Source organism: Gopherus flavomarginatus, chromosome 20 (assembly GCF_025201925.1).
Source record: "Gopherus flavomarginatus isolate rGopFla2 chromosome 20, rGopFla2.mat.asm, whole genome shotgun sequence".
Lineage (NCBI taxonomy): Eukaryota > Metazoa > Chordata > Testudines > Testudinidae > Gopherus > Gopherus flavomarginatus.
The window spans coordinates 4670405-4695931 of NC_066636.1; the positions used below are offsets into that span (position 1 = coordinate 4670405).

Sequence of the window (25527 nt, forward strand, 5' to 3'; positions counted from 1 at the left end):
AACAGGCGTCCCACAGTGTTTAACGAGCACCTGTTGTGGGAGCCACGCTGGGAGGGGAGGCATCGGCTCAAGGCAGGATTGGGGGTGGGGGTCTTCTGCCTTCTGGGAGAGACAACTGCAGGTTAATCCCTCATTTAAAAAACCCTGCACCCCATGGGCTGTCCCCCAGGGCCCTGCTCAGTCCAGAGCACAAGGAGTCCAGCCAGAATGGGGAGCCCCTGGCCCCCCAAAAACCTCAGGTGTGGGAGGCACCCCACTATCGGGGGAAGGGAGGAGAGGTCTTTCCAGGCACTGGTTGGGCTGGAGGCAGCAACAGGGCTGGGGACAGGCAGCAGAAGGATCTCACATGGCTCTCCATGTTTGGGGAGACCCCACCTGTGGCTAGTAGGTGTTTAGGGAGCCCCCATGTGCTGTGGCACCCCTTTCTTCCCCAAAGCTAGTAGAAGGAGTTCAGGTGGCTGCTGGCAGGCTGGGGCACCCCTGTGGCTAGTAGAAGGAGTTCAGGTGACCAGCAGCTGGCCAAGTGCCTGCCGTGGCTAGCAGAAGGAGTTTAGGTGATCAGCAGTGGGCCAAGTGCCCTCCAGGGCTAGTAGAAGGAGTTCAAGTGGCCACTGGCAGGCTGGGTACCCCTTGTGGCTAGAAGAAGGAGTTCAGGTGGCCGCCAGCAGGAGTAGAAGGAGTTCAGGTGACTGGCGGTGGGCCAGGCACCCCCCATGGCTAGTAGAAGGAGTTCAGGTGGCCACCAGCAGGCCGGGCGCTCCCCGTGGTTGGTAGAAGGAGTTCAGGGGGCTGCCAGCAGGCTGGGTGCCCCTCGTGGGTGGTAGAAGTAATTCAGGTGGCCGCCAGCGGGCCGGGCACCCCCCATGGCTAGTAGAAGGAGTTCAGGTGGCCGGTGGCGGGCCGGGCACCCCCCATGGCTAGTAGAAGGAGTTCAGGTGGCTGGTGGCAGGCCAGGCACCCCCCATGGCTAGTAGAAGGAGTTCAGGAGGCCGGTGGCGGGCCGGGCACCCCCCATGGCTAGTAGAAGGAGTTCAGGTGGCCAATGGTGGGCCAGGCGCCCCCCATGGCTAGTAGAAGGAGTTCAGGTGGCCGGTGGCAGGCCAGGCACCCCCCATGGCTAGTAGAAGGAGTTCAGGTGGCCGGCGGTGGGGCGGGCACCCCCCATGGCTAATAGAAGGAGTTCAGGTGGCCGCCAGCAGGCCGGGCACCCCCCATGGCTAGTAGAAGGAGTTCAGGAGGCCGGTGGCGGGCCGGGCACCCCCCATGGCTAGTAGAAGGAGTTCAGGAGGTCGGTGGTGGGCCGGGCACCCCCCATGGCTAATAGAAGGAGTTCAGGTGGCCGGCGGTGGGCCGGGCACCCCCCATGGCTAATAGAAGGAGTTCAGGTGGCCGCCAGCAGGCTGGGTGCCCCCCGTGGCTAGTAGAAGGAGTTCAGGTGGCCGGTGGCGGGCCGGGCACCCCCCATGGCTAGTAGAAGGAGTTCAGGTGGCCGGCGGTGGGCCGGGCACCCCCCATGGCTAGTAGAAGGAGTTCAGGTGGCCGGTGGCAGGCCAGGCACCCCCCATGGCTAGTAGAAGGAGTTCAGGTGGCCGGCGGTGGGCCGGGCACCCCCCATGGCTAATAGAAGTTCAGGTGGCCGCCAGCAGGCTGCGTGCCCCCCGTGGCTAGTAGAAGGAGTTCAGGTGGCCGGCAGTGGGCCGTGGCACGGGCGAGCTCTGGTAGAGGTTCCCAGAGCCGGCGTTCCAGTAGGGCGCGGGGGCCCCGAAGAAGCCGGCGGAGGAGACGGGCAGCTGGGCGGCGTGGCTGAGGCCGAAGCCCACCTTCTGCTGGTGGTAGGAAGGCAGGTAGGACAGGTCGGCCGGGTGGTACTTGTAGAGGGGCCCCTCGCCCGGGTGGTTCTGCTGGGCCTGGCTGATGCCCTGGAAGTCGAACTTGTAGGCGTAACGTTTCCCGTGCACCTTGGTCATGATGCTCTTGTCGTAGTAATAGCGCAGGGCCCGGCTCAGCTTGTCGTAGTTCATGTTGGGCTTGCTCTTGCGCTCGCCCCAGCGCCGTGCGACCTCGTCTGGGTCCGTCATCTTGAACTCCCCATTGGTGCCCTCCCACGTGATGCACCCGGCGTTGCTGCTGTCCGACAGCAGCTCCAGCAGGAATTGCCACAGCTGGATCTGGCCGCTGCCTGCCGGGCGGGGAGACGGGTTTGTTACCGGCGGGGCTCTGCTTTGCCCCCTGGTTTGTTATCGTAGGGTCTTTTCTGGCTGGTTATTGTAGGGTCTGCTGGGTGCACTTGGTTGTTAATGGAGGGGCTCTGCTTTGCCCCAGGAAGGAGGGCCTTGGTTTGTAGGCCCTACTGTGTGCACTGGCTTGTTATATGAGGGTCTTTCCTGGTTTGTTATTGTAAGGTCTCTAACACCCTAGATCCCACTCCCCTCCCAGAGCCAGGGCCAGAATGTAGGAGTCCTAACTCCCGGCCCTCTCCCTTCCCCCAGCCCCCGCTGGTCTAACCCCCTAGCTCCCACTCCTCTGCCAGAGCCAGGGACAGAACCCAGGAGTCTTGGCTCCCAGCCCCCCACGTCTCTAGCTATTACCTAGAACCTCACCCTGCCCCTCCCAAGCTGTAAAAGGTGCCCAGACCCACCTGGGTTTGCTAAGCGGCTGCTGGTGGGTCCCAGGACCTGGTATGGATCTGGGGGTTGAAAAGGGAGTTGGGGGGGTTAGTTTTGGGGGGCGTCAGAGACACCCCCCTTGCTCCCCGCTGGGACCCATTCCACCCCAACCCCCACCATGGAACCTAGGAGTCCTGACTCCCAGCCCCTCATCTAACCTTCTGACCTCCCCAGGTCCTCGTGACCATCATTCCCAAATGGACTTCACACCAAATCCTCAGTTGTCCCCAATCCAGTCAGACCCCCCACCCCCGGGCCCAACCCAAAACTCTCCATGAGCGGGAGATCTACACACCCCTAAACCTCACCCTGTTTGGGGGCTGACATATCCCTCAAAAGGAATTCAGTGCCCCCCTCCATGGCTTTGTGGCACTCCCTGGCCTAGTGGTGTGGGGCAGGGGGCCATCCATGGGGCAGAGAGGGGCCTAGCTACAGATGCGATCTCCCCCCACTCCCTAAGCAGAGGCACCCACCTGTTACGATCCGTGGGGAGTCACTCGTCCGATTCACCCCCTGGATCTGGGGGGGGGACCCTGGTGGGTGGGGGGAGAAATGTGGGGAGAGAGCGTTAGGGGAGGGGAGGGGAAGGAGCCCTGGGATTCACCCCCACGCGGGAGCCACGCCCTGGGTTGGATTTGGGGGTTGTTAGCCAGCCATGGGGCGAGGCCCCTCTGGGATACGCGGGCGGGGGGACATGATGGTACCTTTGGGGCCTCCGCTGAGGGAGCTGCTCCAGCTGCTTCGCCTGATTTCCTCGTAGGGGGACTCTGCCAATAGCAGGGGGAGGGAAACAGCCCATCAGAAGTGGCAGTGGGGACCACTGCTGGAGGGGACAAGCCCTGCTCTGTGTCTGGTCCCAGCCCCCCTCCTTTCTAATCACTAGACCTCACTCCCTGCCCAGAGCTGGGACAGAACCCAGGAGTCCAGGCTCCCAGCCCCCTCCCCTTTCTAACTGCTAGATCCCACTCCTCTTCCACAACTGGGGAGCAAATCCAGCAGTCCTGGCTCCGAGCCCCCCCCGCCCCCAACCACTAGTTCCCATTCCCCCCCTCGGCTCCCCCAAGCTGGGACAGAACCCAGGAGTCCAGGCTCCCAGCCCCCACCCCTTTCTAACTGCTAGATCCCACTCCTCTTCCACAACTGGGGAGCAAATCCAGCAGTCCTGGCTCTGAGCCCCCCCCCACCCCCAACCACTAGTTCCCATTCCCCCCCTCGGCTCCCCCAAGCTGGGACAGAACCCAGGAGTCCAGGCTCCCAGCCACCTCCCCTTTCTAACTGCTAGATCCCACTCCTCTTCCACAACTGGGGAGCAAATCCAGCAGTCCTGGCTCTGAGCCCCCCCCCACCCCCAACCACTAGTTCCCATTCCCCCCCTCGGCTCCCCCAAGCTGGGACAGAACCCAGGAGTCCAGGCTCCCAGCCACCTCCCCTTTCTAACTGCTAGATCCCACTCCTCTTCCACAACTGGGGAGCAAATCCAGCAGTCCTGGCTCCCAGCCCCCGCCCCCAACCGCTAGTTCCCATTCCCCCCCTCGGCTCCCCCAAGCTGGGACAGAACCCAGGAGTCCAGGCTCCCAGCCCCCACCCCTTTCTAACTGCTAGATCCCACTCCTCTTCCACAACTGGGGAGCAAATCCAGCAGTCCTGGCTCCGAGCCCCCCCCCCGCCCCCAACCACTAATTCCCATTCCCCCCCTCGGCTCCCCCAAGCTGGGATAGAACCCAGGAGTCCTGGCTCCCAGCCCATGGGGGAGGGGCAGGGCTGGTGTTTGCAGACTCACCTGTTTTCACTTGCACACGTGGTGGGGGTGCGGGCGGCTGGGGCGTCACAGCTGGGGCAGCTGGGTAGGTGAAGGTCGGGCTGCCTGTTGGGGGAGACAGGAGAACCCTGGTCAGAGCTGGGGTCTGCCCACAGCTGCACAGGGTGGGGCAGAGGGCCCCACAGATGGGCAGGGCTCCTGCAATAGGGGGCGTGGTTTATGGTGATGGGTGGGGCTCCCAGGGGGTGGGGCTCCCATATCTGGGTCCTGGAGTTCCGAGACAGGTATGGACATCCTGGTACTAGTGGGCTCCCCGTCTGTGGGGAGGCAGAGCTCCCTATTTGTGGGCGGGGCTTCCTGCCGGTGGGTGGGTTCCTTGGTGGGAAGGCGAGGCACCTTGTCGGTGGGCGGGGCTTCCTGCCGGTGGGTGGGTTCCTTGTTGGTGGGAAGGCGGGGCTCCCTGTCGGTGGGTGGGGCTCCCTGTCGGTGGGCGGGGCACCCTGTTGGTAGGCGAGGTTCCCTATCGGTGGGCAGGGCACCCTATTGGTGGGCGGGGCTCCCTATAGGTGGGCGGGGCTCCATGGGGCATGGCCATACTCTGCCGCAGGTAGGCCAGGTGGGACAGCAGCACGTCGGCGTTGTAGGGCGAGGTGAGGCGCAGGAAATCCTCCTTGCCCATCTTGCACAGCTCCTTGCCGTCCACGTGCTGGAACAGGCCCACGTCCACCTCCTCCAGCCCATACTCCTTCACCGCCCAGTCCAGCCACTGGCGCACGTGGTCCTGGGTCCACACACCAGGGTCTGCAGGAGACAGACAGACACAGGGAGTCCAGACGGCCCGGACACCTGGGTTCCCAGAGTACAGCTAACCATAGGGAGGAGTCCCACTGGCCCGAACTCCTGGGTTCCTGAGAGCTTTACCCACCCAAAGCACAGCACACACATGCACAGGGGAGTCCAGCTGGCCCGGACACCTGAGTCCCTGAGCCACAATCACCCATTTGCAGCTTTGCTGGGGAGGGGGAAAGAATCCAGCCAGCCCGAATGCCTGGGTCTCTGGGGTACAATTGCCCTCCCAGACCACAGCACACACACACAGGAGTGGGGAAAGAGTCCAGCTGGCCCGGACACCTGGGTTCCAGAGGAACAGCAACGCACTCTGAGCCTCGCTGGCCCTGGACGCCTGAGTTCTTGGGCTGCAGCTACTTGCCCAGAAACGTGCCATGGTGAGGAGCCAGCCAGCCCAGATGTTTGGGTTCCTGGGAGCCATTTACCAACCCTGCCCCAAACTAGGAAACAAGAGACCCCTGGTACTGGGCCATGGGGCAGGGACGGGGGCAGGGGCTGCACTACAGCAAAAGGCCATCAGAGGGCATGCAGGGAAGGGAGGGTGCACTCACCTGCTGGGACGATAACCCTCTTCTCCTCGCTGGGGGGGTTGGCTGGGGGGCTGCTCCGCTGGTCGCTGTAGCTGGCTGGGTAGGGGATGGGGTGTGGGTCGCTCCCGGATTTGCTGCGTCTGGATACACTGCAGTCCACAGAGGACGGTCTGCAGGGCGACGGGGGGGAGGGGGGTGAGGACTGGATCTGATCAGAAGAGGACTGAGTTTGGCCGGTCTCAGACCTGCTGTGTGGGGGAAGCAGGGCTGGGCTAGTAAGGGCTGAGGGTTGGGAGTGAGAGGCATCAGCAGGGTGGTGGGGAGCTTGGGGCTGCGCTAGCAGGGGCCATAGGTTGGGAGTGAGGGGCACCAGCAGGGCTGTGTGTTGGCCTGTCCCACCCTGCCCTGTGGCGCTGAGGCCGGCTGGGCTCGTAGCGCAGCCCCTAGCGCTGACCGAGGCTTCCTGGGGATGGGACGAGGGAAGTGAGTCATATCCTGCAGGCGCCGGTGGAGCCCAGTTGTGGGCCCTGGGGTGGGGGGGGCTGCGCCGTGTCCTTCTGCTGGGCCACAGGTGCAAGAACCCCCCCCTCTGCAGCCTGGCTCCATGGGCCAGTTCCCACAGCCCCAGTGGCAGGGAGTCCCGCAGGTTAACCCCACTAATCCCTGGTAGCAGGGAGTCCCACAGCCGCCTGACCTGGAGCAGTTGACATTCTCATTCTCCCTCTTCACAGAATGCCCCCTGCTGGTCTGACTGGACCAGTCCGGCTCCCCCAGCGCCGGCCTCTCCTTGCCGTTGTAGTCCTCGGCAGGGGGCACCTCTGTCTTCATGAGGTGGGGAGGGCCATAGGGGGGGTCGAATATGGACTGGTCCTCACTCACCACAGATAGTGCCTCCTGCAGGGGGGGACATGGCGGAGTTAGAGGGCCCCACCCTGCTCCCTGCAGCCCAGCGCCCCCTGCTGAGCCCCCGCCCTGCTCCCTGCAGCCCAGCGCCCCCTGCTGAGCCCCCGCCCTGCTCCCTGCAGCACGGCGCCCCCTGCTGAGCCCCCGCCCTGCTCCCTGCAGCCCAGCGCCCCCTGCTGAGCCCCCGCCCTGCTCCCTGCAGCACGGCGCCCCCTGCTGAGCCCCTCACCATGCTCCCTGCAGCATGGCGCCCCCTGCTGAGCCCCTCACCATGCTCCCTGCAGCCCAGTGCTCCCTGCTGAGCCCCCACACCCTGCTCCCTGCAGCACAGCGCTCCCTACTGAGCCCTCCGCCCCGCTCCCTTCAGCATGGTACCTCCTGCTGAGCCCCCACACCCTGCTCCCTGCAGCACAGCACTCCCTGCTGAGCCCCCATCCCACTCCCTGCAGCATGGTACCCCCTGCTGAGCCCCCACCCTGCTCCCCACAGCATGGCTATGCTGCGCTGGGCCATCGGGACCAGCCCTGGCTGCCAGGGTGCCCTGGTGTTATTCTGCCCCCAGCAGGGTGGTGTCTGTCCCCGGCCGTTAGTCCTGGGGGGAGGGGCCGTTTCCTGTTTGCCGGCACCCGAGTGTGGTTGCTGCAGGTGACAGTTCAGTGGCCCTGTGCAGCTTCCTGCCTGGCCTGGGCTGCAAACCCTCACCCCCACCCCAGGCCTGGGGCCGAAGGAACCTCATCTGCCCTGGGGCAGCTGCAGCCGAGCTCAGCCATGTGACACACCAAGGCCAGTGACAATCCCCCCCAACACACACACACACACACACACAATCTCACACACCCACACACACATGCACTTGTGCAGGCCTAGACAGCTATAAATGGTCCGTACACATATCCTAGAATCCTAGAATCTCAGGGTTGGAAGGGACCTCAGGAGGTGTCTAGTCCAACCCCCTGCTCAAAGCAGGACCAATCCCCAACATATGCCAATATCCAGGCTGACACTTGCACAGGGCATGCAAAACCATGTCCAAGATGTACAGTCGGCCACATCCAATGCGCTTGTGAAAATGTACAGAGACATACACATACATAAGGCACCATAATGCATGTGGGGGTACAGTGGGCTGCACCTGCTGGCTACGTCCCACTGTATCTATTTGACTGATGGGGAAACTGAGACATGAGGTGGCCGGAGGTAACTTGCCCAAAGTCACCTAGACTATGGCAGATTTGGGAACAGGACCCAGGAGTCCCAGGTCCCAGCCCCCTCCACAAGCCACTGCCCTCCCAGAGATGGGGATAGCTAGAACCCAGGAGTCCTGGCTTCCAGCCCCCTCGCTAAGCACAAGACCCCACTCCCTTCCCCAAGCTGGGGATAGAACCCAGGAGTCCTGGCTCCCAGCCTCCCCTCACTCGGCAGGGGGCTTGAGCAGGGCTTTGACACTGGGATTCCTGGGCAGTCAGAAGTGGAGACAGCCCAGGTACGGAGGGGCTCTGCAGCCTCAACACATTGTAGCCAAGGGAGAAGGGCCATGAAGGCTGGCCCGAGGTCAGAGAAGAAGTCTGCAGGTAGCCCTCGGGGAAAGCAGAAGTACAGGCAAAAAACACAGGCAGGGAAAGTGCTAATGCCCATGGAGTTACAGACAGGGCATCACAGGGACAGGCAGAGGTGCAGAGGTGACAGCAGCAAACAGGGAGGGCATCTCAAGCTCGAGCATAGAATACAGGCAGAGAGTCACAGCTACAGGCAGGGAATCACAGGCAGAGCAGCAGTGGTACAGGCAGAAAAGAGCAGGCAGGGAGTCCTGGGTACAGGCAGGGAAGCAGAGGAGTGGAGGTCCCACATAGGTTCATAGCTCAAACTCCCTCCTCCCTCCGCCTTGGGTTATATGCACCATCTGTAGCTAGCAAAGCCCCAAGCTGCAGGGTCCCCCCCAAGCCCCCCCCACTTGCAACGCCCCCTGCTGGAGGATGATAGAACTGGGCACTGCAAGCTCCCCCCTGTTTGCAGCGCCCCCTGTTGGCAAGGGCAGTGGGAGCTGCAGGAATCTCAGGATGACCCAGGCACCAGGGGGACCCCTTCCAAGCCCAGCCTGACTGACCTGACCCCCCCTCCCCTGCTAAGTGGCCCCTTCTGCAGGGCTGGGGGGGCTCAGAGCTGAGCTGCCACTAGGTTCCCCCCTCCCGCACATGGCTGCACACTGGGTGTGGGCTCTTTGCACAGAAAGCAGAAGTCTCGGGGGAGCTGGGCTGATCTCTCTTTGCAGCCAGAGCTGCTGCACTGGAGATGTTATCGGGCGCCCAAGCATGCGGGTGGGGGCTGGCTGCGGTTACTCCCCTACAGTGCCTGCCCGCCCCCGAGGCTGCTGCTCTGCACAGGGCTTGCATGCAGCATTCCTTCTTGCAAAGGTGGAGAGGAGCCCTGAGGGGCAAGGGGGGGCTCCAGGGAAGGGAGGAACACCTTCCGGAGGAGGCACGATGGAGGATACCCCACACGGGGCGAGGTGCGCGGCACTGATGAGGTTGCATAAGCTGCACAATGCCCACGTGCCGTGGCTTGGAAGTGCCAGCATGGCACCAGAGGCGGTGCCCAAGGGTGGTGCCAGCTGAGTGCCAGCCCTGCAGTGCTGAACAGAGGGGCTGCAGTACATTGCAGGGTGGCATCCCATGTGGCACAAGCCATTTGTCATGGGGTGCCACGGAGGGCCACCGATGATTCCTGAGCTGCACAGGAATCCAGAAGGCCACCGGGGCACATGGTACCATGCAGCTGGCCCATGGGGCACAGGCCGCATGGCATGGCATGTGCATGAATGGCATAAAGCACATGTAGGGGGCTCCATGCAAGGCCTGCTTGCATACCAGCTGGCACAAGGCACAGCAGAGGTGCCAGAGTGGCACACAAAGGGCAGGTGGGGTACGTTGCACAAGCTTTAGGTGCCCATCTGGGGTGAGGCGGCCTGAGGACGCAGATGCCCATGTGTGGAACCATCTGCCTGTGCCCAAAGCAGGGGCCATGTTGTGCAGCACAGAGCATGATGGAGGGGCCCCATATTGTGCACACACAAGCAGTGGCATCGTGGCCCCCGCATTGCATGATGGATGTGCCATGTGCCCCACAAGCCCTTGTGTCACCATCAGTGTGTGCACAAAGACAGGCCTCCCAGCAACAGAGGCACCATTCACATCATAACCTGTGTGTACCCAAGCAGTGCAAACTCCACGTGCACTACAACCAATGCAAATGTGACCCCATTGCACAAGGGATGTGCCAGCTGCATCACAGTTAGTGTATGCCCAAGGATGCGCCTCATGTATCACAAGGGGAACGTGCACAATCCATGCAATTGCGCACTGATTGCAAGGCCATGCCACATGCATCACAATCAGAGCATTGCGTGATCAGCACAATTGTCAACCATTGCACGATGGATGTGCCAGTTGCATCACAATCAGAGCATGCACAAGAGTGTACTTGCACAGTCATTGCACGGCAGCTGTGCCAGGTGCATCAAAATCAGAACAGGCACCATCAGTGCAATTGCACACCCAGTGCATGATGGGTGTGACACGTGCATCACAATCAGAACATGCACAAGCAGTGCAATTGCATACCCAATGCACAAGAGCTGTGCTGCGTGCATCACAAATGCAGCACGCACAATCAGTGCAATTGCACACCGATTGACCGATGCATGAGCAACCCTAATAATCTATGATTCTCTAAGCTGCATGCTTTACATTCAGAGCATGTACAATCAGTGCAATTGCAAGACAGCTGCGCTACAGTCAGTGCATGGTGACCAGTGCAATCACAGCCCCATGGCACCAGGTAGATGCAATGTTGGAAACCTCACGCACAATGGAGGGTCCCATGTGACTCAAAGCACCGGGGAAGAGGCACTGCGGTGCCTGGTGAGGGGTGCAAATACCTTGTGGGCTACGCACCGTGCCCATGTAATTGAAGGAGACACAAGCACGGCAAGGGGACACGGGTTGCCCTGTGCCATGTGTGCCCTGGAGGGAGGGAGCCAGGTACCATACCCTGAGTAGTGGGCACAAGCCAACTGGCTCGGCACGAGGTGCTGGGGGCACCTTGCATCACCACCCTAACCCCGTACAGCATGGAGTGACCGGATGCTATAGATCCATCCCCATATGAACCCCTCTATCTATCTCTATGGGCTGGATGGGCCCAGGGCTCTGATATGGGGGCAGAGAGGGGATGGGATACCGGAGTAGATGGGCCCATGGGTATGACCCAGGGCAAGATACCAGGGTAAACGGGCCTGTGGGTCTGACTCGGGGTGGGGTACCAGGGTAGATGGGCCCAGGGGTCTGATTGGGGCAGGATACCAGGGTAGAGGGGCCCACGGGTCTGACCCAGGGCAGGATACTGGGGTAGAGGGGCCCACGGGTCTGACCCAGGGGAGGACACTGGGATAGATGGGCCCAGGGGTCTGATTGGGGCGGGATATCAGGGTAGATGGGCCCGTGGCTGTGACCCAGGGGGGATACTGTGGTAGAGGGTCCCATGGGTGTGCCCTAGGGGAGGACACTGGGGTAGATGGGCCCATGGGTCTGACCTAGGGAAGGACACTGGGGTAGATGGGCCCATGGGTCTGATCAGGATACCAGGGTAGATGGGCTCAGCGGTCTGACTGGGGTGAGATACCGGGGTAGAGCGGCCCGTGGATGTGACCCAGGGCAGGATACCAGGTAGATGGGCCCAGGGGTCTGATTGGGGTGAGTTACCGGGGTAGAGGGGCCCGTGGATGTGACCCAGGGCAGGATACCAGGGTAGATGGCTCAGGGGTCTGACTGGGGTGAGATACCGGGATAGAGGGGCCCGTGGATGTGACCCAGGGCAGGATACCAGGTAGATGGGCCCAGGGGTCTGATTGGGGTGAGTTACCGGGGTAGAGCGGCCCGTGGATGTGACCCAGGGCAGGATACCAGGGTAGATGGCTCAGGGGTCTGACTGGGGTGAGATACCGGGGTAGAGGGGCCCGTGGATGTGACCCAGGGCAGGATACCAGGTAGATGGGCCCAGGGGTCTGATTGGGGTGAGTTACCGGGGTAGAGGGGCCCATGGATGTGACCCAGGGCAGGATACCAGGGTAGATGGGCTCAGGGGTCTGACTGGGGTGAGATACCGGGATAGAGGGGCCCGTGGATGTGACCCAGGGCAGGATACCAGGTAGATGGGCCCAGGGGTCTGATTGGGGTGAGTTACCGGGGTAGAGGGGCCCGTGGATGTGACCCAGGGCAGGATACCAGGGTAGATGGGCTCAGGGGTCTGACTGGGGTGAGATACCGGGGTAGAGGGGCCCGTGGATGTGACCCAGGGCAGGATACCAGGTAGATGGGCCCAGGGGTCTGATTGGGGTGAGTTACCGGGGTAGAGGGGCCCGTGGATGTGACCCAGGGCAGGATACCAGGGTAGATGGGCTCCGGGGTCTGACTGGGGTGAGATACTGGGATAGAGGGGCCCGTGGATGTGACCCAGGGCAGGATACCAGGGTAGATGGGCCCAGGGGTCTGATTGGGATGGGATACTGGGGTAGAAGAGCCCATGGGTCTGATCTGACAGGGGGTGGGGGTGGGGCTGTGTGCAGTGCGCGGGGCTGTGTTGGGCAGCAGCACAGGAAGCCGAGGCAGGAAGCCTGAGGCTACGAAGCCGGAAGCCTCTTGGGCTCCTGATAAGGCCACCTGATGGGGAGTGAGGCTCTGAGCTGTGCTGGCCCTGGGCTTCTTTAAATAGCTTCCCATCCGGCCAGACAATGGGCTGGGGGCTGGGGCACCGGTTTGCGGGGGGGGGCACCCTCCTGCACACAGTTATTCACTCCCCTCTAGCTTCCACCCAGAGCCAGGGCAGAACCCAGGAATCCTGGCTCCCAACTCTCCCTCCTCCCTGCTCCAACCAGTAGACCCCACTCCCTTCCCACAGCCAGTGAGAGAACCCAGTATCCTGGCTCCCAGCCCCCTGCTCCAGGACACTGTGTGGGAGGAAGGCAGGTCTTGTGGGGAAGGCGCTGAATTCAGGCCACCGGGTTCTATGCCCAGCTCTCCCACAGACTCCCTAGGTCATCTTGTGCCTGTTGCTGCATCACTCTGTGCCTCAGTTTCTCCCCATACACTGAGAATGGCCCTCCCTTTGTGTCTGTATGGAGTGTGCAGCAGGCCTCACCCTCCTGCAAATGAAACACCCAACCTTTTCACACCTTGCACTTTGCTGTCACCTGGAAACTAAAATACAGCGAGATGTAGGGTGTAACCCTCCTCCCATGCGCACACACACACACAGAGGCAGATACACAGAGCCAGAAAGAGGGAGGGAGACAGGCAGATATATACACACACAGACACAAAGACACATACAGGCAGACACAGACACACGCAGGCAGATATCCCCCTCTCCCGGCATCACCTCCAGAACCACGGAGAAGGGATTCCGTGTAAGAAGGGAGTGGCACAGACTGTGCGGTTTCCATTTCAGATCCACCCCACCCCAACCCCGTGTGATAAGCGGGTTTTGCCCTGATAACAGCCCAGACGCTGAATCTGGACTTCGGGAGAAACTGGCAGAGATGTCAAAAGTTGCGTGAAAGCAAATCGTGTCTGCTGGGAGCTAGCTGGATCTGGAGAACTTGTGTGCTGTCAGTTAGCAATCTGTACTCTGCAATGGGAGAGACGGGAGGTGGCATGATGGGGGAGGAGGGCTAGGACCCAGAACTCCTGGGTTCTACCCCTGACTTGGGGAGCAGAGGAGGGACTGGGAGCCAGGATTCCTGGGTAGGGTTGCCAACCCTCCAGGATTGGCTGGGAGTCTCCAGGAATTAAAGATTAATTAGAGATGTCATGTGATGAAATCTCCAGGATTACAGCCAACCAAAATTGGCAACCCTACCCCTGGGTTCTATCCCCAGCTTGGGGGGGAGGGGTGTGTGTCTAGTGGTTATAGTGGGGGCTGGGAGTCAAAACTCCTGGGTTCTACCCCCCACCCTGGGAGTGGGGGTCCAATGGGTTAGAACAGGGGGGCTAGGAGCCAGGACTAATCCCTGACCTACCGTGTCATCTTGGCTGCTTCTCTGGGCCTCAGTTACTACTCCTGCCCTTTATCTGTTCAGACCTTGAGTTCCTTAGGCAGGGTCTGTCTCTCGCTGCGTCTGGGCAGCACCTGGCACAACAGGGCCCTGATCTCAGCCAGGCAGGGCCTGTCTCTGTCTCCCTGCCTGTCAGTGCAGCACCTGGGTCAGAAAGAGTCAGTTGGGCACATTTGCCTTGGCAGATGCAGGCTCCAGGCCGATCCCCAGGAAACCACCCCAGCAAAGCCCTGCAGCACCCTGCAAATCAGACAATTCCCCTGCGCACAGCCAAGATGGTGCTGGCCAAGGAGATGACGGACTCCTACTGTCATTGCCAAGGCTTCTAATTCCCCTCAGTCCAGTCGTGGCCTGGCTGGTTAAAACATCCTCTCGCCAGATGGTGCTTAAAGTGGCCAGAGAACTGGGTCCGGGGGATCTAGCATCCCCTGGCTGCAGCAGCTTTCGTTCAACAGGCCCAGACTTTCCCAGGCATTTCAGTGCCTCACTGCCACTGATTTCCAGGAATGACAGTGGATCAATATTAATAGAGCTGGCGATTTCCTTGCTGGCTCTGTGGGACCCCCCACCCCACTTTTGCTCCTCACTATACAAACCAGCTTTAAGGCCAATCTCTCCCTACTGAGGAACAAATGTAGTATCCGAGCGCAATCCCAAAGAACTAGAATCCTGGAGACCATCAAAGTGGCTTTGAGCCCTAGAAAGACCTGCCCTGCTCCTCGGGTAAAGATGCAACGCCGCCTCCAAAATCCAGTGGGGGCTCGGCCATGGATCTTGTTCCCTTGATACCAATGGGTTTTCAGTTTGATGCAGCACACAAGATTCCCAGCTTCCCAAGTCAGCCAGGGGCCTGTCAGCGGAGCTGCTGGGTGACACATAACACGCTCGTGGGGTGTGCTTAATCCACTCGGTGATCGGAAGGGAAACCTGCCCCGAAATCTGTGTGAGAGGAAAACCTGCCTGGCTCAGAAGACAGTGAGTGAAAAAAATAACCAGCGAGAGAGAGAGAGAAAAGAATGTGAAAGGCAGTGATAGAAATAAAGGGAGAGAAAAAATGGTAGAACACAAAGGAAAGAAAGAAAGAGCATGAAATGTAGAAGGGAAAAAAAGGAAAAGAAAGCAAGAACATGCAAGCTAGAGAAAGAAAGGAACGAACAAGAATGAATGAACGAACATGAGTGCTAGAGAAAGCTAGAATGGGACAGTGACAGAAAGAAGGACAGACTGACCTGTTAAGCAAGGTTGCACCCCAGAATCTCCATGTTGGGGGCACAGGCCCCCCCATTTCCATCCTGGCCTGAGATCCTTTCTGCCCTGCTTTGGGGAGACCATCCATAGGTGCCTCTTGCACCCCCATGTTCCATGAAGGGGGCGAGCCCCCCACTTCCCTCCTTCGGGATGTGGGCTCTCCCCGATCCTGACCCACTTCCCGCACGCTCCTGGGAACAGGGGCAGGGGGAGGCGAGTGCCTGTGCGGGGCTCTGGCTGAGCAGCGCCGTGGGTGTCTCTCTCTGGGGCGGTTTGGTTTGGGTTATTTAAGCTCAGCGACATCGACCGCCACGAACGGGAAGGAAGAGGAAATTTTTTGTACCAGAAGGAAAGAGCGGAGGGGAGGGGGGGGTGTTTGTGGAGCCGGGGCGCGCACCAGAGAGAGGAACTGAACGCAGCCCAGCGTGAGCCCAGCAACAGCTGGAACCAAGACACCCACACCTGGAGGAGCATCTCCAGAACCTACCTTGATGGTGCCGTCCATTGCTGCTCCCGCACGGAGCTCCCCGCCTAGACCTCCATGGACGAGGAGAGGTGGTGCATTGGCAAAGGGGGCCGGATGAGCGGGGCTGTGTGTGTGTGTGTGTGTGTGTGTGTATATATGTGTGTGTGTATGTGTATGTGTGTGTGTGTGTGCGTCTAATTTTGGGAAGTGAAGTCACTAACCGCCAGGGCTGGTTTCCTATTGGTGTGACCAATTTTTGCAAAGCTTTTTTTTTTTTTGGTCTTCTTCTTTTGGCGCTAGGGCTGGGTGGCTTTCTGCGCTACTGTTGGCGAGGGCAGCGGCACAAGGGGTTCGGAGGGGGGAGAATCAGGGACCGGGGAGGGGGGAAGGGTGCATGGGGGTGGGTCACAGGGGTAAGAATCACATTTAGCCCTTGCATGGCAATGGCGGTGCAACGCCTTTTAGTATTCAGGACTATTGATCCATACAACAGCAGCACCGAAAGAGACCGGGGCAGAATCAAGGCCGCTGTTGTGCTGGGGGCTGCACAGACATAGAGACAGGCCCTGCCCCAGCTGAGATCAGGGCTCTGTTGGGCCAGGCACTGCCCCAAAGAGTTAACCATCTCCATACCCAAAAAGTGGGAAGAGAAACAGAGGCCCATTGTCACACAGCAGCGCTGAGAATAGAACCCAGGAGTCCTGGCTCCTCCTGCTCTAACCAGTAGCCTCCACTCCCCTCCAAGATCCTGGATAGAACCCAGGTTTCCTGGCTCCTCTTACTCTAACCAGTAGCCCCCACTCCCTTCCCAGAGCCTGGATAGAACCCAGGCGTCCTGGCTCCCAAAAAGGGCAGGAGTGGGGTCCAGTGGTTAGAGGAAGGGAAGCTGGGCGTCAGGACTCCTGGGTTCCATTCCCAGCTCTGGGGTTACAGTGGGGTCTGGTACGTTAGCACAGCGGGGGCTGGGAGCCAGGACTCCTGGGTTCTTCCCATCCCCCCCTTAACCATCTCGCACAGCAGGAGGGGGCTGGGCAGGAAGTGGTGATGGGGTGAAAACTACCAAGAAATGCAAATCCTCGAAGGAGCCTGTGCCAGGAACCGGGTGGTGCAGAAACCACGGCCCCCTCCCCACCTCTTATCCCCCCTTGGCTGTCATTGAATCGTGCCCCCTCGGCCCCCAATCTGCCCCCTCTGAGCCCTGGGGGGCAGGGAATAGCCACAGCGCAGGGTGGCCCGGCCCCACCCCCAATCCACCCCCTACGGGCCCTGGGGAGCAGAGAATGAACACGGACGGTTCTGGGTACCCCATCCAATTGAAGTGTTAAGTGTCGCAGTGACCCAAGGTGTGTGTATAGGAGGGGGACGGGGTGTGGGTACAGATTAGTGTATGTCTCGAGTTCTAAAGCGGTTGTGTCTGTGGGCGGGTGTTTGCGTAGCTGTGGGGGTGTTGTGTGTGTGGCTGTACAGGTGTGCGTGTTTGTGAGGCTGGATTTGTGCACGTGTTTGCATCTTTAGCGGTTGTGCTAGTGTGTGGCTGGATTTGTGCAGTTATTTGTGTATGTTTGCAATCGTGTGTGTCTGCATGCTCTGCTGCCCTCTGCCTGCAGCAGTGACAACCGCTTCTCCGTGCGTCACAGCTCCCATACCGTCAACCCCGGTGGCGATTCCACCATCCCACAAGGGCTGGCTGGCCTGACCTTTCTCCCAACTGCAGAGTGTGGTGGGGCTTCAGCTCAGCCCCTGTGGCGCAGGAGTGCGCAGGTGGGGGGTGCTGGGCTCCGATGCACCTGGAGGGGCAGCTTGGGTGGGGTGGGGCATGGCATGGCCTCTGGTTTCCGTTCTGCATTGCCTGGTGCTGGGCTGTTGCACAATCCCCAGCCACGCCGCACAGTGTGCCCCGAGAGGGAGTGTGGGGCGAAGCAGATGCTCCAGCACCAGCAGGGAGAGGATATGTGGTTGGGGGGAGAGAAGACCTTGGGCTGCACTGGGGGAGTGCAGAGCAGGGGTGACACCCCAAAAACCTGCAGCAAAGGGATGGACAGATGAAGAGGGTGGGGTAGGTTGATAGAGGGGGCAGCCAGCCTATAATCAAAAAGGGGAGAGGGGTCTAGTGGTTCGGAGGGGGGGCATGGTCAGAATTGCTGGGTTCTATCCCCAGCCCTGGGAGGAGAGTGGGGTCTAGTGTTTAGAGGGGGAGGAGGGGCAAGCCAGGACTCTTGGGTTCTCTCTCTGGCTTTGACACTCTCTTGTGCAATCCCTCAGCAGTTACCCAACCCGCCAGCGTGTGGGAGCGAGGGGGTGGGGCCGAGTTGCGACACGGCCCAGAGTCCTGTGCTGCCTCTTTGTTACTCAAGCAGGGGCAGGGTGGGGGATGGCCTGGGAGCCCCGCTAAGAAAGGTGATTCTGGTGGGTTTGTGTGTGGGTCACGCTGCCCCCTGCTGAATAGACCCGTCTAGATCAGACCCATGGGCCCCTCTACTCCAGTGTCAGCCTGGGTCAGCCCCTGGGAGCCCCTCCCCTTCGGTCACCATGGCTATGTCTATTGGTCTCCTGGAAAGGTCCATTCCCATTGGTAGCTGTCCAGTGGCAGTGAGTTCCATGGGCCTCGGCACATGCTGTGCGGGACAGGAGGTCCTTATGTTGGGAGCAGAGGGAGTGAACTGTGTGGGGTTGTGTCTCTGAGCATGATTGTGAATAGTCCGGTGTGGGTGTGGGTGATTGTGTGTGTGGCTGGGGATGTGATTGTCCCTCTCTTTAGGGGGTGGGTGGGGTAGTGTGTGCCCCAGGTGTGTCGTGTGTGAGTGTCTGGGATCGTGTGAGTTCCTTTGTGCATTAGCATGTGTGACTGTCTGGCTCTGTGGAGTTGTGGAGGTGTGTGTGGTAGCTGTGGTTTGTTTGTGTGTGTGTGTGTCACCTGCTGCAGGATACAAAGTCCTGCAAACGCATTTCCTACTGGTTAGCCCAGCAACACACCGACACTGATACAAACACAGTGTCACACACACACACACAGAGCAGGGCTCAGCCCCACCAGCAGGGGGCGGCAGGGACACACACATCTCCCTAGGGCCAGCTTGGATGATTTCCCATCATGAGCCAACATGGTGCTGGTGCCCCCCCACGGGGGTGGGCAGTGATGGGGAGGCAGATGGATTCAGGAGGAAGCACTGTGGGAAAATCAGTCAAGGCCCTTAGCTGAGCTGGGACACAGACAGTTATCCTTGCACCATCCTGGGAGGGGAGTGGGATCTAGTGGTCAGAGCAGGGTGGGGGCTGGGTGCCAGGACCCCTGGGTTCTACCCCTGGCTCTGGGAGCAGAGCGGGGATCTAGAGGTTAGAGCAGGGGGACAGGGAGCCAGGACTCCTGGGTTACATAGTGGCAGCTGTTTTTCCCTGTGTCTCCCTCCCTAGAGATTCCAGGCCAGCCCCCTAGAGGAATCTCAGTGGGGTTGGGGGCAGAGGGGGAGGTTACTCTGCCACTTCAGAGTCATGATTCGATCCCCTCCCCGCCCAGGCTGTGACATCACGGAAACTCCCCCGAGGCCCCCCCATCAGAAAGTAGGTGCCCCTCCCCAGTGAGGCTCCCCACATGCAGAGGAAGCTAGTGGGTTTCTTGGGGGTCTCCGGCAGAGGTGACAGCACCCACCAGACACCCCCTCATGGCTGCAAGGAGACCCCCCCCGCACAATCCTCTGCTACGAGGGGCCCAAGGCGCCCAGCCAGGGCCAGGAGGCGAGGTGGGGCTGCATTGGCAGGAATGGGCAGAACTGGGGGCTGGTGCCGGGTTGGGGGCTGGCTACATGGGAATAAACCATGCAGCTCAGTTAAATATTTCCCAAGGTTACCGCTGAATACAGGTTATGGGCATGACGTGAGGGAAATATTTTCTTTGCAAACAGACTCCATATACCAACCAATGCTGCTAATCCGCTCCCCCTGCTCCCCTCACCCCAGTATCTGAGCATCTTCCTAATCCGCAGGGCAGTTCTCCTCCCAGGACAGAGCGAGGGCGGGAAGCGCCACCAGCCCCATTTCCCGGACCGGAGAACTGAGGCCCAGAGAGACCGAGTGACGTGCCCGAGGCGGGACAGGGGGTGGGACTGGAATCTTCTTCTTAAGGAGGTTTCTGCCCTTCTGCCTCCCCTGGGTCACGTGGTGGTGCGGGGGCGGGGCCTCGGGTGAAGGGGCGGGGCGAGGGCGGGGCCTCAGGGAAGGGGCGGTGCAGGGGTGTGGCTTAGAGGGAAGGGGCAGCGCGCGGGCGGGGACTCGGCCCCAGGGTGGAGTCTTGAGGAGAGGCTGGTGCGGGGCCGGTCCCTTGCGGGGAGGGGCGATGCAGGGCAGGGATTGGGGGGAGGGGCGAGTAAGGGCAGGGGATTGATAAAATGGGCGGGGCCTTGGGGAAGGGCGGGGCCTAGAGGGGAGGGGCCACGTGGGAGCGGAGATTCGCGGGAAGGCGCTGGGGCGGGGTTAGCGCGCAAGGGGCGGGGCCTAGAGGGGAGGAGCCATGCGGATTTGGGGGAAGGGGCGAGTGAGGGCGGCGGATCGGGGAGAAAGAGAAGCGCAAGGGGGGAAGTCAGGGGAAGGGGCGGTGCGAGGGCGGGGCCTTGCGGAATGGGCGGGGCGCAGAGGGGCGGGGCCGGCGGGGGTGCCCCCCCCTTTTCGGGTCTGGAAATTCCGCTGCCCCTGCAGGCCCCCCGCCCCCCAGACAGCGCCCCTCGCCCCAGCCCGGCTCCCACTGCCCGGCTCCCCGCGCGGGGGGGCAGGAGCGGGGGGAGCGCGGGGCAGGTGGCTGGAACAGCGGCGGAAGGACGCGCCCCGACGGACAGCGATGGGAGGTGTCACGTGTCAGTGGGCGGGGTCATGCAGATCACCGGTGTTTGGCGGCGGCCGCGGAGACCACCCGGCTGAACCGAAGCGACCGGGCGCAGAGAATTCCCGGTGCGTGAGCAGAATTCGGTGTGGAGAGTTCGTGATACGAGTGAGTGTATCGGAGTCACCTCGCGGCAGCCATTGCCACTGAGCTAGGAAGGGCTCGAGCAGGTCGTGGTGAGATGAAAAGCAGTGGGAGCAGGAGGCTACCGCGGTGTTCCGAGGAAAGGTATCGCTTCTCGGCTCCTCGGAGCTAAGATCAAGTGTAGTATCTGTTCTTATCAGTTTGATCTCTGATATGTTCTCGATCTGAGAACTGTCTGTTAAACCGATTTTTGGAACAGGGGGTGGGACTAGGAGCTTGCTCTGTCCACTCCACGCATCCGCCTGGTATTGCAGTACTTCCGGGTAGGGTGCAGCTCCCCAGGGAGAACGTGCTGGTTACAAAAAAAAGAACAAAACTCTCTGTACTGTGTAGAGTTCTGAGTTGCGTTTTTCTGTTTGCTTTCCCTTTCTAGGTCTTGGTTACTCGCTTTAACAGCTGCTTTTTCCTTTTTCTACTCCACTGTTGTTTTATATAGTTCTTAAAAGGTGGTTTTCATGCTTGTGTTATAGAACTGAGGGGTTCTGGGTTACTGTCTCTCAGCTTGTTCTCACAGGAGATAATTGTTCCTTTTCTTCTTTCCTTTTGTGAACACATCGCTGGTATCACGCAGGGAGCAGGATGAGATCACATAGAGGACACGGGTCTCTTCTCAGAGCTCCAGTATAGAACTAGTCCAGATCCAAGCAAAACCAGTAGTAAAGCTTCCTCTGACTTCAATAAAATAAGGTCAAGCCCTTAGAAGAGGACGGTGAGTCAGCGCTGCAAATGTTGCCAGCAAAGGACTGTCGCACACTAAGAAATGGGGTTCCACGCTGACTGGAGCACTAAGAAATGGGGTTCTGTGGTGACCCTGTTAAAAAGATGTGCCGCTTCCATTATGGGAACCATTATAATTCTGAATCAGTGCGTCCAAAGCAACAATCCTTTGCACTTCGATTTGTCTCTCTACTCGGGGTAAGAAATGTTATCTCCCTAAAGCAAGCAGGCAGTTTCAAATGCAGTATTTGTGTAATTGGCATGCCTCAATGATGTTTATGTAGGATGCTGCTTTTAAGCTAAAATGTACATGCACGCGCCTGCAAATGGAGGTAAATTAAGAATGAATAAATACAATCTTATCTAACTAAACAAGTCTCGTCTTGAAGAGAAAATGCACGCTGGCATGAATATTTAGGTGGACAAGGATAATTCCTCTTCATACAATATTACTTAAAAGAGGATTTTCTAGCTTCCTGAGTATTAGTTATAGAAAAGACTGGGGAGAAGACTAGACCTCAGTAGTCTTGGGGGCCAGGGAACTAGAAAATCCTCATCTAAGGAAGCAACAGAAGATACAAACCAGAGCTCTACACAGTACAGAGAGGTTTGTTCTTTTTTTTGAACCAGCACGTTCTCCCTGGGGGAGGTGCACCCTGCCAGAAGTACTGCAATACCAGGCGGATGCGTGGCGTGGACAGAGCAAGCTCCTAGTCCAACCCCCTGTTCCAAAAACCCGTTTAATAGAGAGTTCTCATATCGAGAACATATCAGAGATTAAACTGATAAGAACAGATTTAAAAGTTTATTAGAAAATATTGAAAATAAACGATACAGAGAGTTTGAAAAGTCAGTTATTGATCATTAGGGGTAGCATACAGAGTATAGGGGGATGCTAGTAGTTGGTATTGGACAGCATATAACATATACAGTCTGCCATGCCCCAATGCGGGGTGTACGTGGGTGAGATCACGATACAGTCAGGAGCAGTGGGGGTACATCACTCATACATACAAGTTACAGAGAGTCATGGGTAAAGATAAGCAGGCTGGGTAATGGGGATAGGATGACCCACACTTGGTGGAGTTCGGTTCGGTGGGTTAAGGGCTCAGGGGATAAAGTCCAGCAGGGGAGGTCCCAGTTTCCTCCCCCTCGTGGGTTCACAAAGTCACGCCGGATCACTCTTGGTATGGCAGTGGCCGGTGATGTGTTCGTCAGATGTGTTGTCAGATGCTACCAGTGTGGTGCTCTGCTCTCACCTGTTGTTATCACTCGGCTGCGTGCGTATGTTCCCCTCTGTGTGCTGCCCCAGCTCTGTGCAGATAGCTGACACAGCAGACCCGAAGAGAACCTCCAATGACCCAGAGTCTAGTAAGGTACGAAGGCACATCGGCCGGTTTTATTGCCGTATTGGATACAATAATTGTTCCCTGTAGGTTTCTTAGCCTAATTCAGGGCATACTACGAATATGTACCCACGGTCAATGGACTTGGCTCAGTCAGTGGCGGGACTTTCCACTGCCCCCTCGGCCGGACAAAGACACCGCCCCAGGGAGGCATTCTTATATACAGGCACAAACAAGTTACACATCACTCCTGACGTATTGAGGTTGCAACCCCTCTACGTAGTAAGGTGCCGCCTCTCAACCTTGTACATGTTGGTTTGAACAAAACAACTCTATCCATCATAATTACCCTTTTGCCCCTGTCATTGGGATGGGTCAGTCTGTTCCTTGTTATCTGTGTGGAATGGGCCAGTATTGTGATTTTCTGATCTCTGGTGTTCAGTACCTTTTAGGTACGTATCATCTTGCAGCATCAGCCCTTTCCTTGCCAGCTTCTGTGAGCAGGGCCTGCCTCTGGCTCACAGCTTCACTTTGCTTTATATTAGCAAAGTCTTGGACCATTACTTTAGTTCATGCCTCAGGCCTCATACTGGGCCTTTATCAGGGCCTTCACTTACTACAATGTACTCTTGTCATACATAATTCCCAGATTTGGACCTTAGCGTCCAAAATATGGGTGTTAGCATGAAAACCTCCAAGCTTAGTTACCAGCTGGGACCTGGTAAAGCTGCACCACCCAAAAAATTAGAGTGTTTTGGGGCACTCTGGTCCCCCCACACCTTCCCTGGGGACCCCAAGACCCAAATTCCTTGAGTCTCACAACAAAGGGGAATAAACCATTTCCCTTCTCCCCTCCAGGTGTTCCCCTCCCTGGTTCCTGGAGAGATATACAGAAAGCAAGCTCGTGAATCTAAACAGAGGGATTCCACCCTCCCTATTTCCAGTCCTGGAAAACAGAAGTACCGAGAGCTAATCTATCTCTCTTCCCCCCTCACCCAGAGGGAATGCAAAGTCAGGCTAGTAAATCTAACACACACAGATTTCCCCCTGACTTCTTCCTCCCACCAATTCCCTGGTGAGCACAGACTCAATTCCTGGAGTTCCCACTAAAGAAAAAAACTCCAACAGGTCTTAAAAAGAAAGCTTTATGTAAAAAGAAAGAAAAATACATAAAAATGGTCTCTCTGTATTAAGGTGACAAATACAGGGTCAGTTGCTTAAAAGAAATATGAATAACAGCCTATTCAAAAAAACACAATTCAAAACACTCCAGCAACTACACATATGTAAATACAAAAAAAAAACAACATATAAACCACTATCCTTTCTGTACTTACAACTGGGAAACAGAACATTAGAAAAGCAGGAGGCAGAAAAATCCTCTCATAGCCGTGAGAGTACAGGCAGAAGACCAAGAACAAAGGACTCACACACAAACTTCCTTCCACCCAGATTTGAAAAAGTCTTGTTTCCTGATTGTCCTCTGGTCAGGTGTTTCAGGTTACTCCTTTCCAGGTAAAAGAACATTAACTCTTAGCTATCTGTTTATGACAACTCTGTGTAAATGTCTCTAGACCATCGAATAGTGTCCGAGACCATTAGGCGTCTCATGAGCCGCGTGTAGCGACGGCTCCCCCCACAGGTGCGAAATACGTGTTCATACAGGGGTCCCAGGCACCCAGGGCCCCAACGATCAGAGCATCGGTGTAGACCCTCGTAGCCCTTTGTCCGCAGGGTGTCTGCCAAGGGAGCGTATTATTCAAGTTTGCGGGCTCGGGCTTCACGGAAGGCCGGGGTCCTGTTCTCAAACGGGATCATCACGTCGACGAGGATGATCTTTTTCCATCTCGTCCGTGACGACGATGTCTGTGCGCGTGGGCTGTCGGTGTCGGGGATGGTGCGGTTGACAGCGTCTCTCCCAGGTGCGGGGCCATGGCCTTCACTAGGCAGTCCTGGATGGCGTTGGTGGCGCAGCTGCCAAGCTCTGGCATGGGCCTGCGGCTGCACATGACGTGGGGCAGGGTCTCCATGGCGTACCCACACTTCCTGCAGCGCTTGTCCGGTTCCTGTTGTGGATGGCTCCATTGAGCGGGACGCAGTCAGTCGGGTGCGGTGTATGAAGCGCCAGTCGGCGAATCGGGTGAAGCTGCCCGCAGGGAGGAATGGTTGCTGGAGTCCCACTTGCTGGTGACCTCAAAGCCTTGCCTGGTCCGGTTTTTTCCAGGGTGTCCACATAGAGCGCGTGGACGGCAGCCTTCAGGGTCTTCTCCAGCGTGCCTCTGGCTCCGGGCCTGACGGTGGGTGTACCCTCCGTCTCGATCTGCGGTACCAGGACTCCCAGCTCCCGCCGTTCCTCGCTCCACACCCGCGTCAGCCCAGTTCGCTTTCCCAGTCGGCGCGTGGTGTTGCGGGCGCGGGTCCACAGCGAGGCCATGTCGCCACTGTCCCAGGCGAATTCGCCGTCCAGGGGCCGCTCAGAAGGTGCTACGTCTTGGTCGGAAGGAGCTCTGCTGCCTATTTGCTTCGACGGTGGTGGCGCGCAGGGCGTCGTTGCACGTTCTTTATCATGGTGTCCGGGCACGTCAGGAGGCGGAAGGCATGCGTGACGACCGTGATGTCGCGAGGTCTCCCATGCAAGGGACATTGGCGCCACCGTGCCTGTGAGCGAGTAGACGAGCTCGTTTGCTGGCTCTCTTGGGGTAGGGACATCCACTTCTTACCCAGTTGCTGGATGGTGTTGTCTGCCTTTGCCACGGCGGATCCTCTCAGGACGAAGGCCGATGCGGGGGATCGGAAAGTGTTGAGGGCGTTGTTTGTTGCCACGCACCAGCAGGGATGCGTCGATCTGGCAGCATCCTGCAATGATCTCCTGGATGGTGTCCTCGGGGTCTTCTGGGACGCGGAAACCCGTCGGCGTGCCG

General features: G+C 58.8%; 2 protein-coding genes, 2 long non-coding RNA genes and 2 other non-coding genes across 35 annotated transcripts in view; 4 read left to right on the forward strand and 2 right to left on the reverse strand.

The window, feature by feature from the left end:
• Positions 1 to 408: 408 nt before the first annotated feature.
• Positions 409 to 1730, forward strand: LOC127038466 (uncharacterized). 11 transcript variants are annotated; one of them, XR_007770644.1, is made up of 6 exons: positions 409 to 504; positions 736 to 935; positions 986 to 1135; positions 1336 to 1435; positions 1486 to 1585; positions 1633 to 1716. It is a non-coding gene; the product is annotated as an uncharacterized LOC127038466 (long non-coding RNA). The 11 variants fall into 11 exon arrangements; XR_007770645.1 differs by lacking the exon at positions 409 to 504 and adding an exon at positions 560 to 623 and having other exon boundaries at positions 705 to 804; positions 1055 to 1135; positions 1486 to 1535; positions 1633 to 1730; XR_007770651.1 differs by lacking the exon at positions 409 to 504 and adding an exon at positions 560 to 623 and having other exon boundaries at positions 705 to 804; positions 1055 to 1135; positions 1336 to 1485; positions 1536 to 1585.
• On the reverse strand, positions 955 to 15709 carry LOC127038464 (retroviral integration site protein Fli-1 homolog). 6 transcript variants are annotated; one of them, XM_050931095.1, is made up of 10 exons: positions 15551 to 15709; positions 6499 to 6698; positions 5826 to 5974; positions 5023 to 5226; positions 4447 to 4530; positions 3371 to 3433; positions 3140 to 3199; positions 2639 to 2686; positions 1633 to 2179; positions 955 to 1085 (listed from the first exon to the last, which is right to left on the reverse strand). In XM_050931095.1, the coding sequence occupies exons 1-9, from the start codon at positions 15566 to 15568 to the stop codon at positions 1665 to 1667; spliced, it is 1341 nt and encodes a 446-aa protein (XP_050787052.1). In that variant the 5' UTR covers positions 15569 to 15709; the 3' UTR covers positions 955 to 1085; positions 1633 to 1664. The 6 variants fall into 6 exon arrangements, with proteins under 6 accessions (XP_050787052.1, XP_050787051.1, XP_050787050.1 ...); XM_050931094.1 differs by lacking the exon at positions 955 to 1085 and adding an exon at positions 1177 to 1435; XM_050931093.1 differs by lacking the exon at positions 955 to 1085 and having other exon boundaries at positions 1177 to 2179.
• LOC127038467 (uncharacterized) lies at positions 11440 to 12438 on the forward strand. Of its 2 annotated transcripts, none has more exons than XR_007770654.1 (4): positions 11440 to 11509; positions 11749 to 11829; positions 11910 to 12070; positions 12232 to 12438. It is a non-coding gene; the product is annotated as an uncharacterized LOC127038467 (long non-coding RNA). The 2 variants fall into 2 exon arrangements; XR_007770655.1 differs by lacking the exon at positions 12232 to 12438 and adding an exon at positions 12071 to 12151 and having other exon boundaries at positions 11910 to 11990.
• A 4589-nt stretch (positions 15710 to 20298) lies between the features above and the next one.
• Positions 20299 to 25527, forward strand: part of LOC127038425 (uncharacterized) — a 72028-nt gene continuing 66799 nt past the window's right edge. For 4 of the 14 annotated variants that reach the window (XR_007770631.1, XR_007770628.1, XR_007770630.1 and 1 more), the window contains exon 1: positions 20299 to 20575. Coding sequence is in view for 3 of the 14 variants with exons in the window: in XM_050931026.1 (XP_050786983.1) it covers positions 20358 to 20467 (110 nt within the window). In the remaining 11 variants the exon portion in view is untranslated. Of the gene's footprint in view, positions 20628 to 21114; positions 21458 to 25527 lie in introns of those variants that run through there. The other 10 variants (XR_007770639.1, XM_050931026.1, XM_050931027.1 and 7 more) reach the window with 5 other exon arrangements.
• LOC127038491 (U2 spliceosomal RNA) lies at positions 20630 to 20822 on the forward strand. The gene has a single exon (XR_007770671.1). It is a non-coding gene; the product is annotated as a U2 spliceosomal RNA (small nuclear RNA).
• Positions 21905 to 22090, reverse strand: LOC127038479 (U2 spliceosomal RNA). The gene has a single exon (XR_007770662.1). It is a non-coding gene; the product is annotated as a U2 spliceosomal RNA (small nuclear RNA).

Excerpts from the sequence above, each read along its gene's own strand:
- LOC127038464 (XM_050931095.1), bottom strand. Across the intron at positions 5,227-5,825 it reads GAGGGTTATCGTCCCAGCAG|ACCCTGGTGTGTGGACCCAG; the intron begins GTGAGTGCACCC and ends TGTCTCCTGCAG. Across the intron at positions 2,180-2,638 it reads CAGCCGCTTAGCAAACCCAG|GCAGCGGCCAGATCCAGCTG; the intron begins GTGGGTCTGGGC and ends CCCGCCCGGCAG.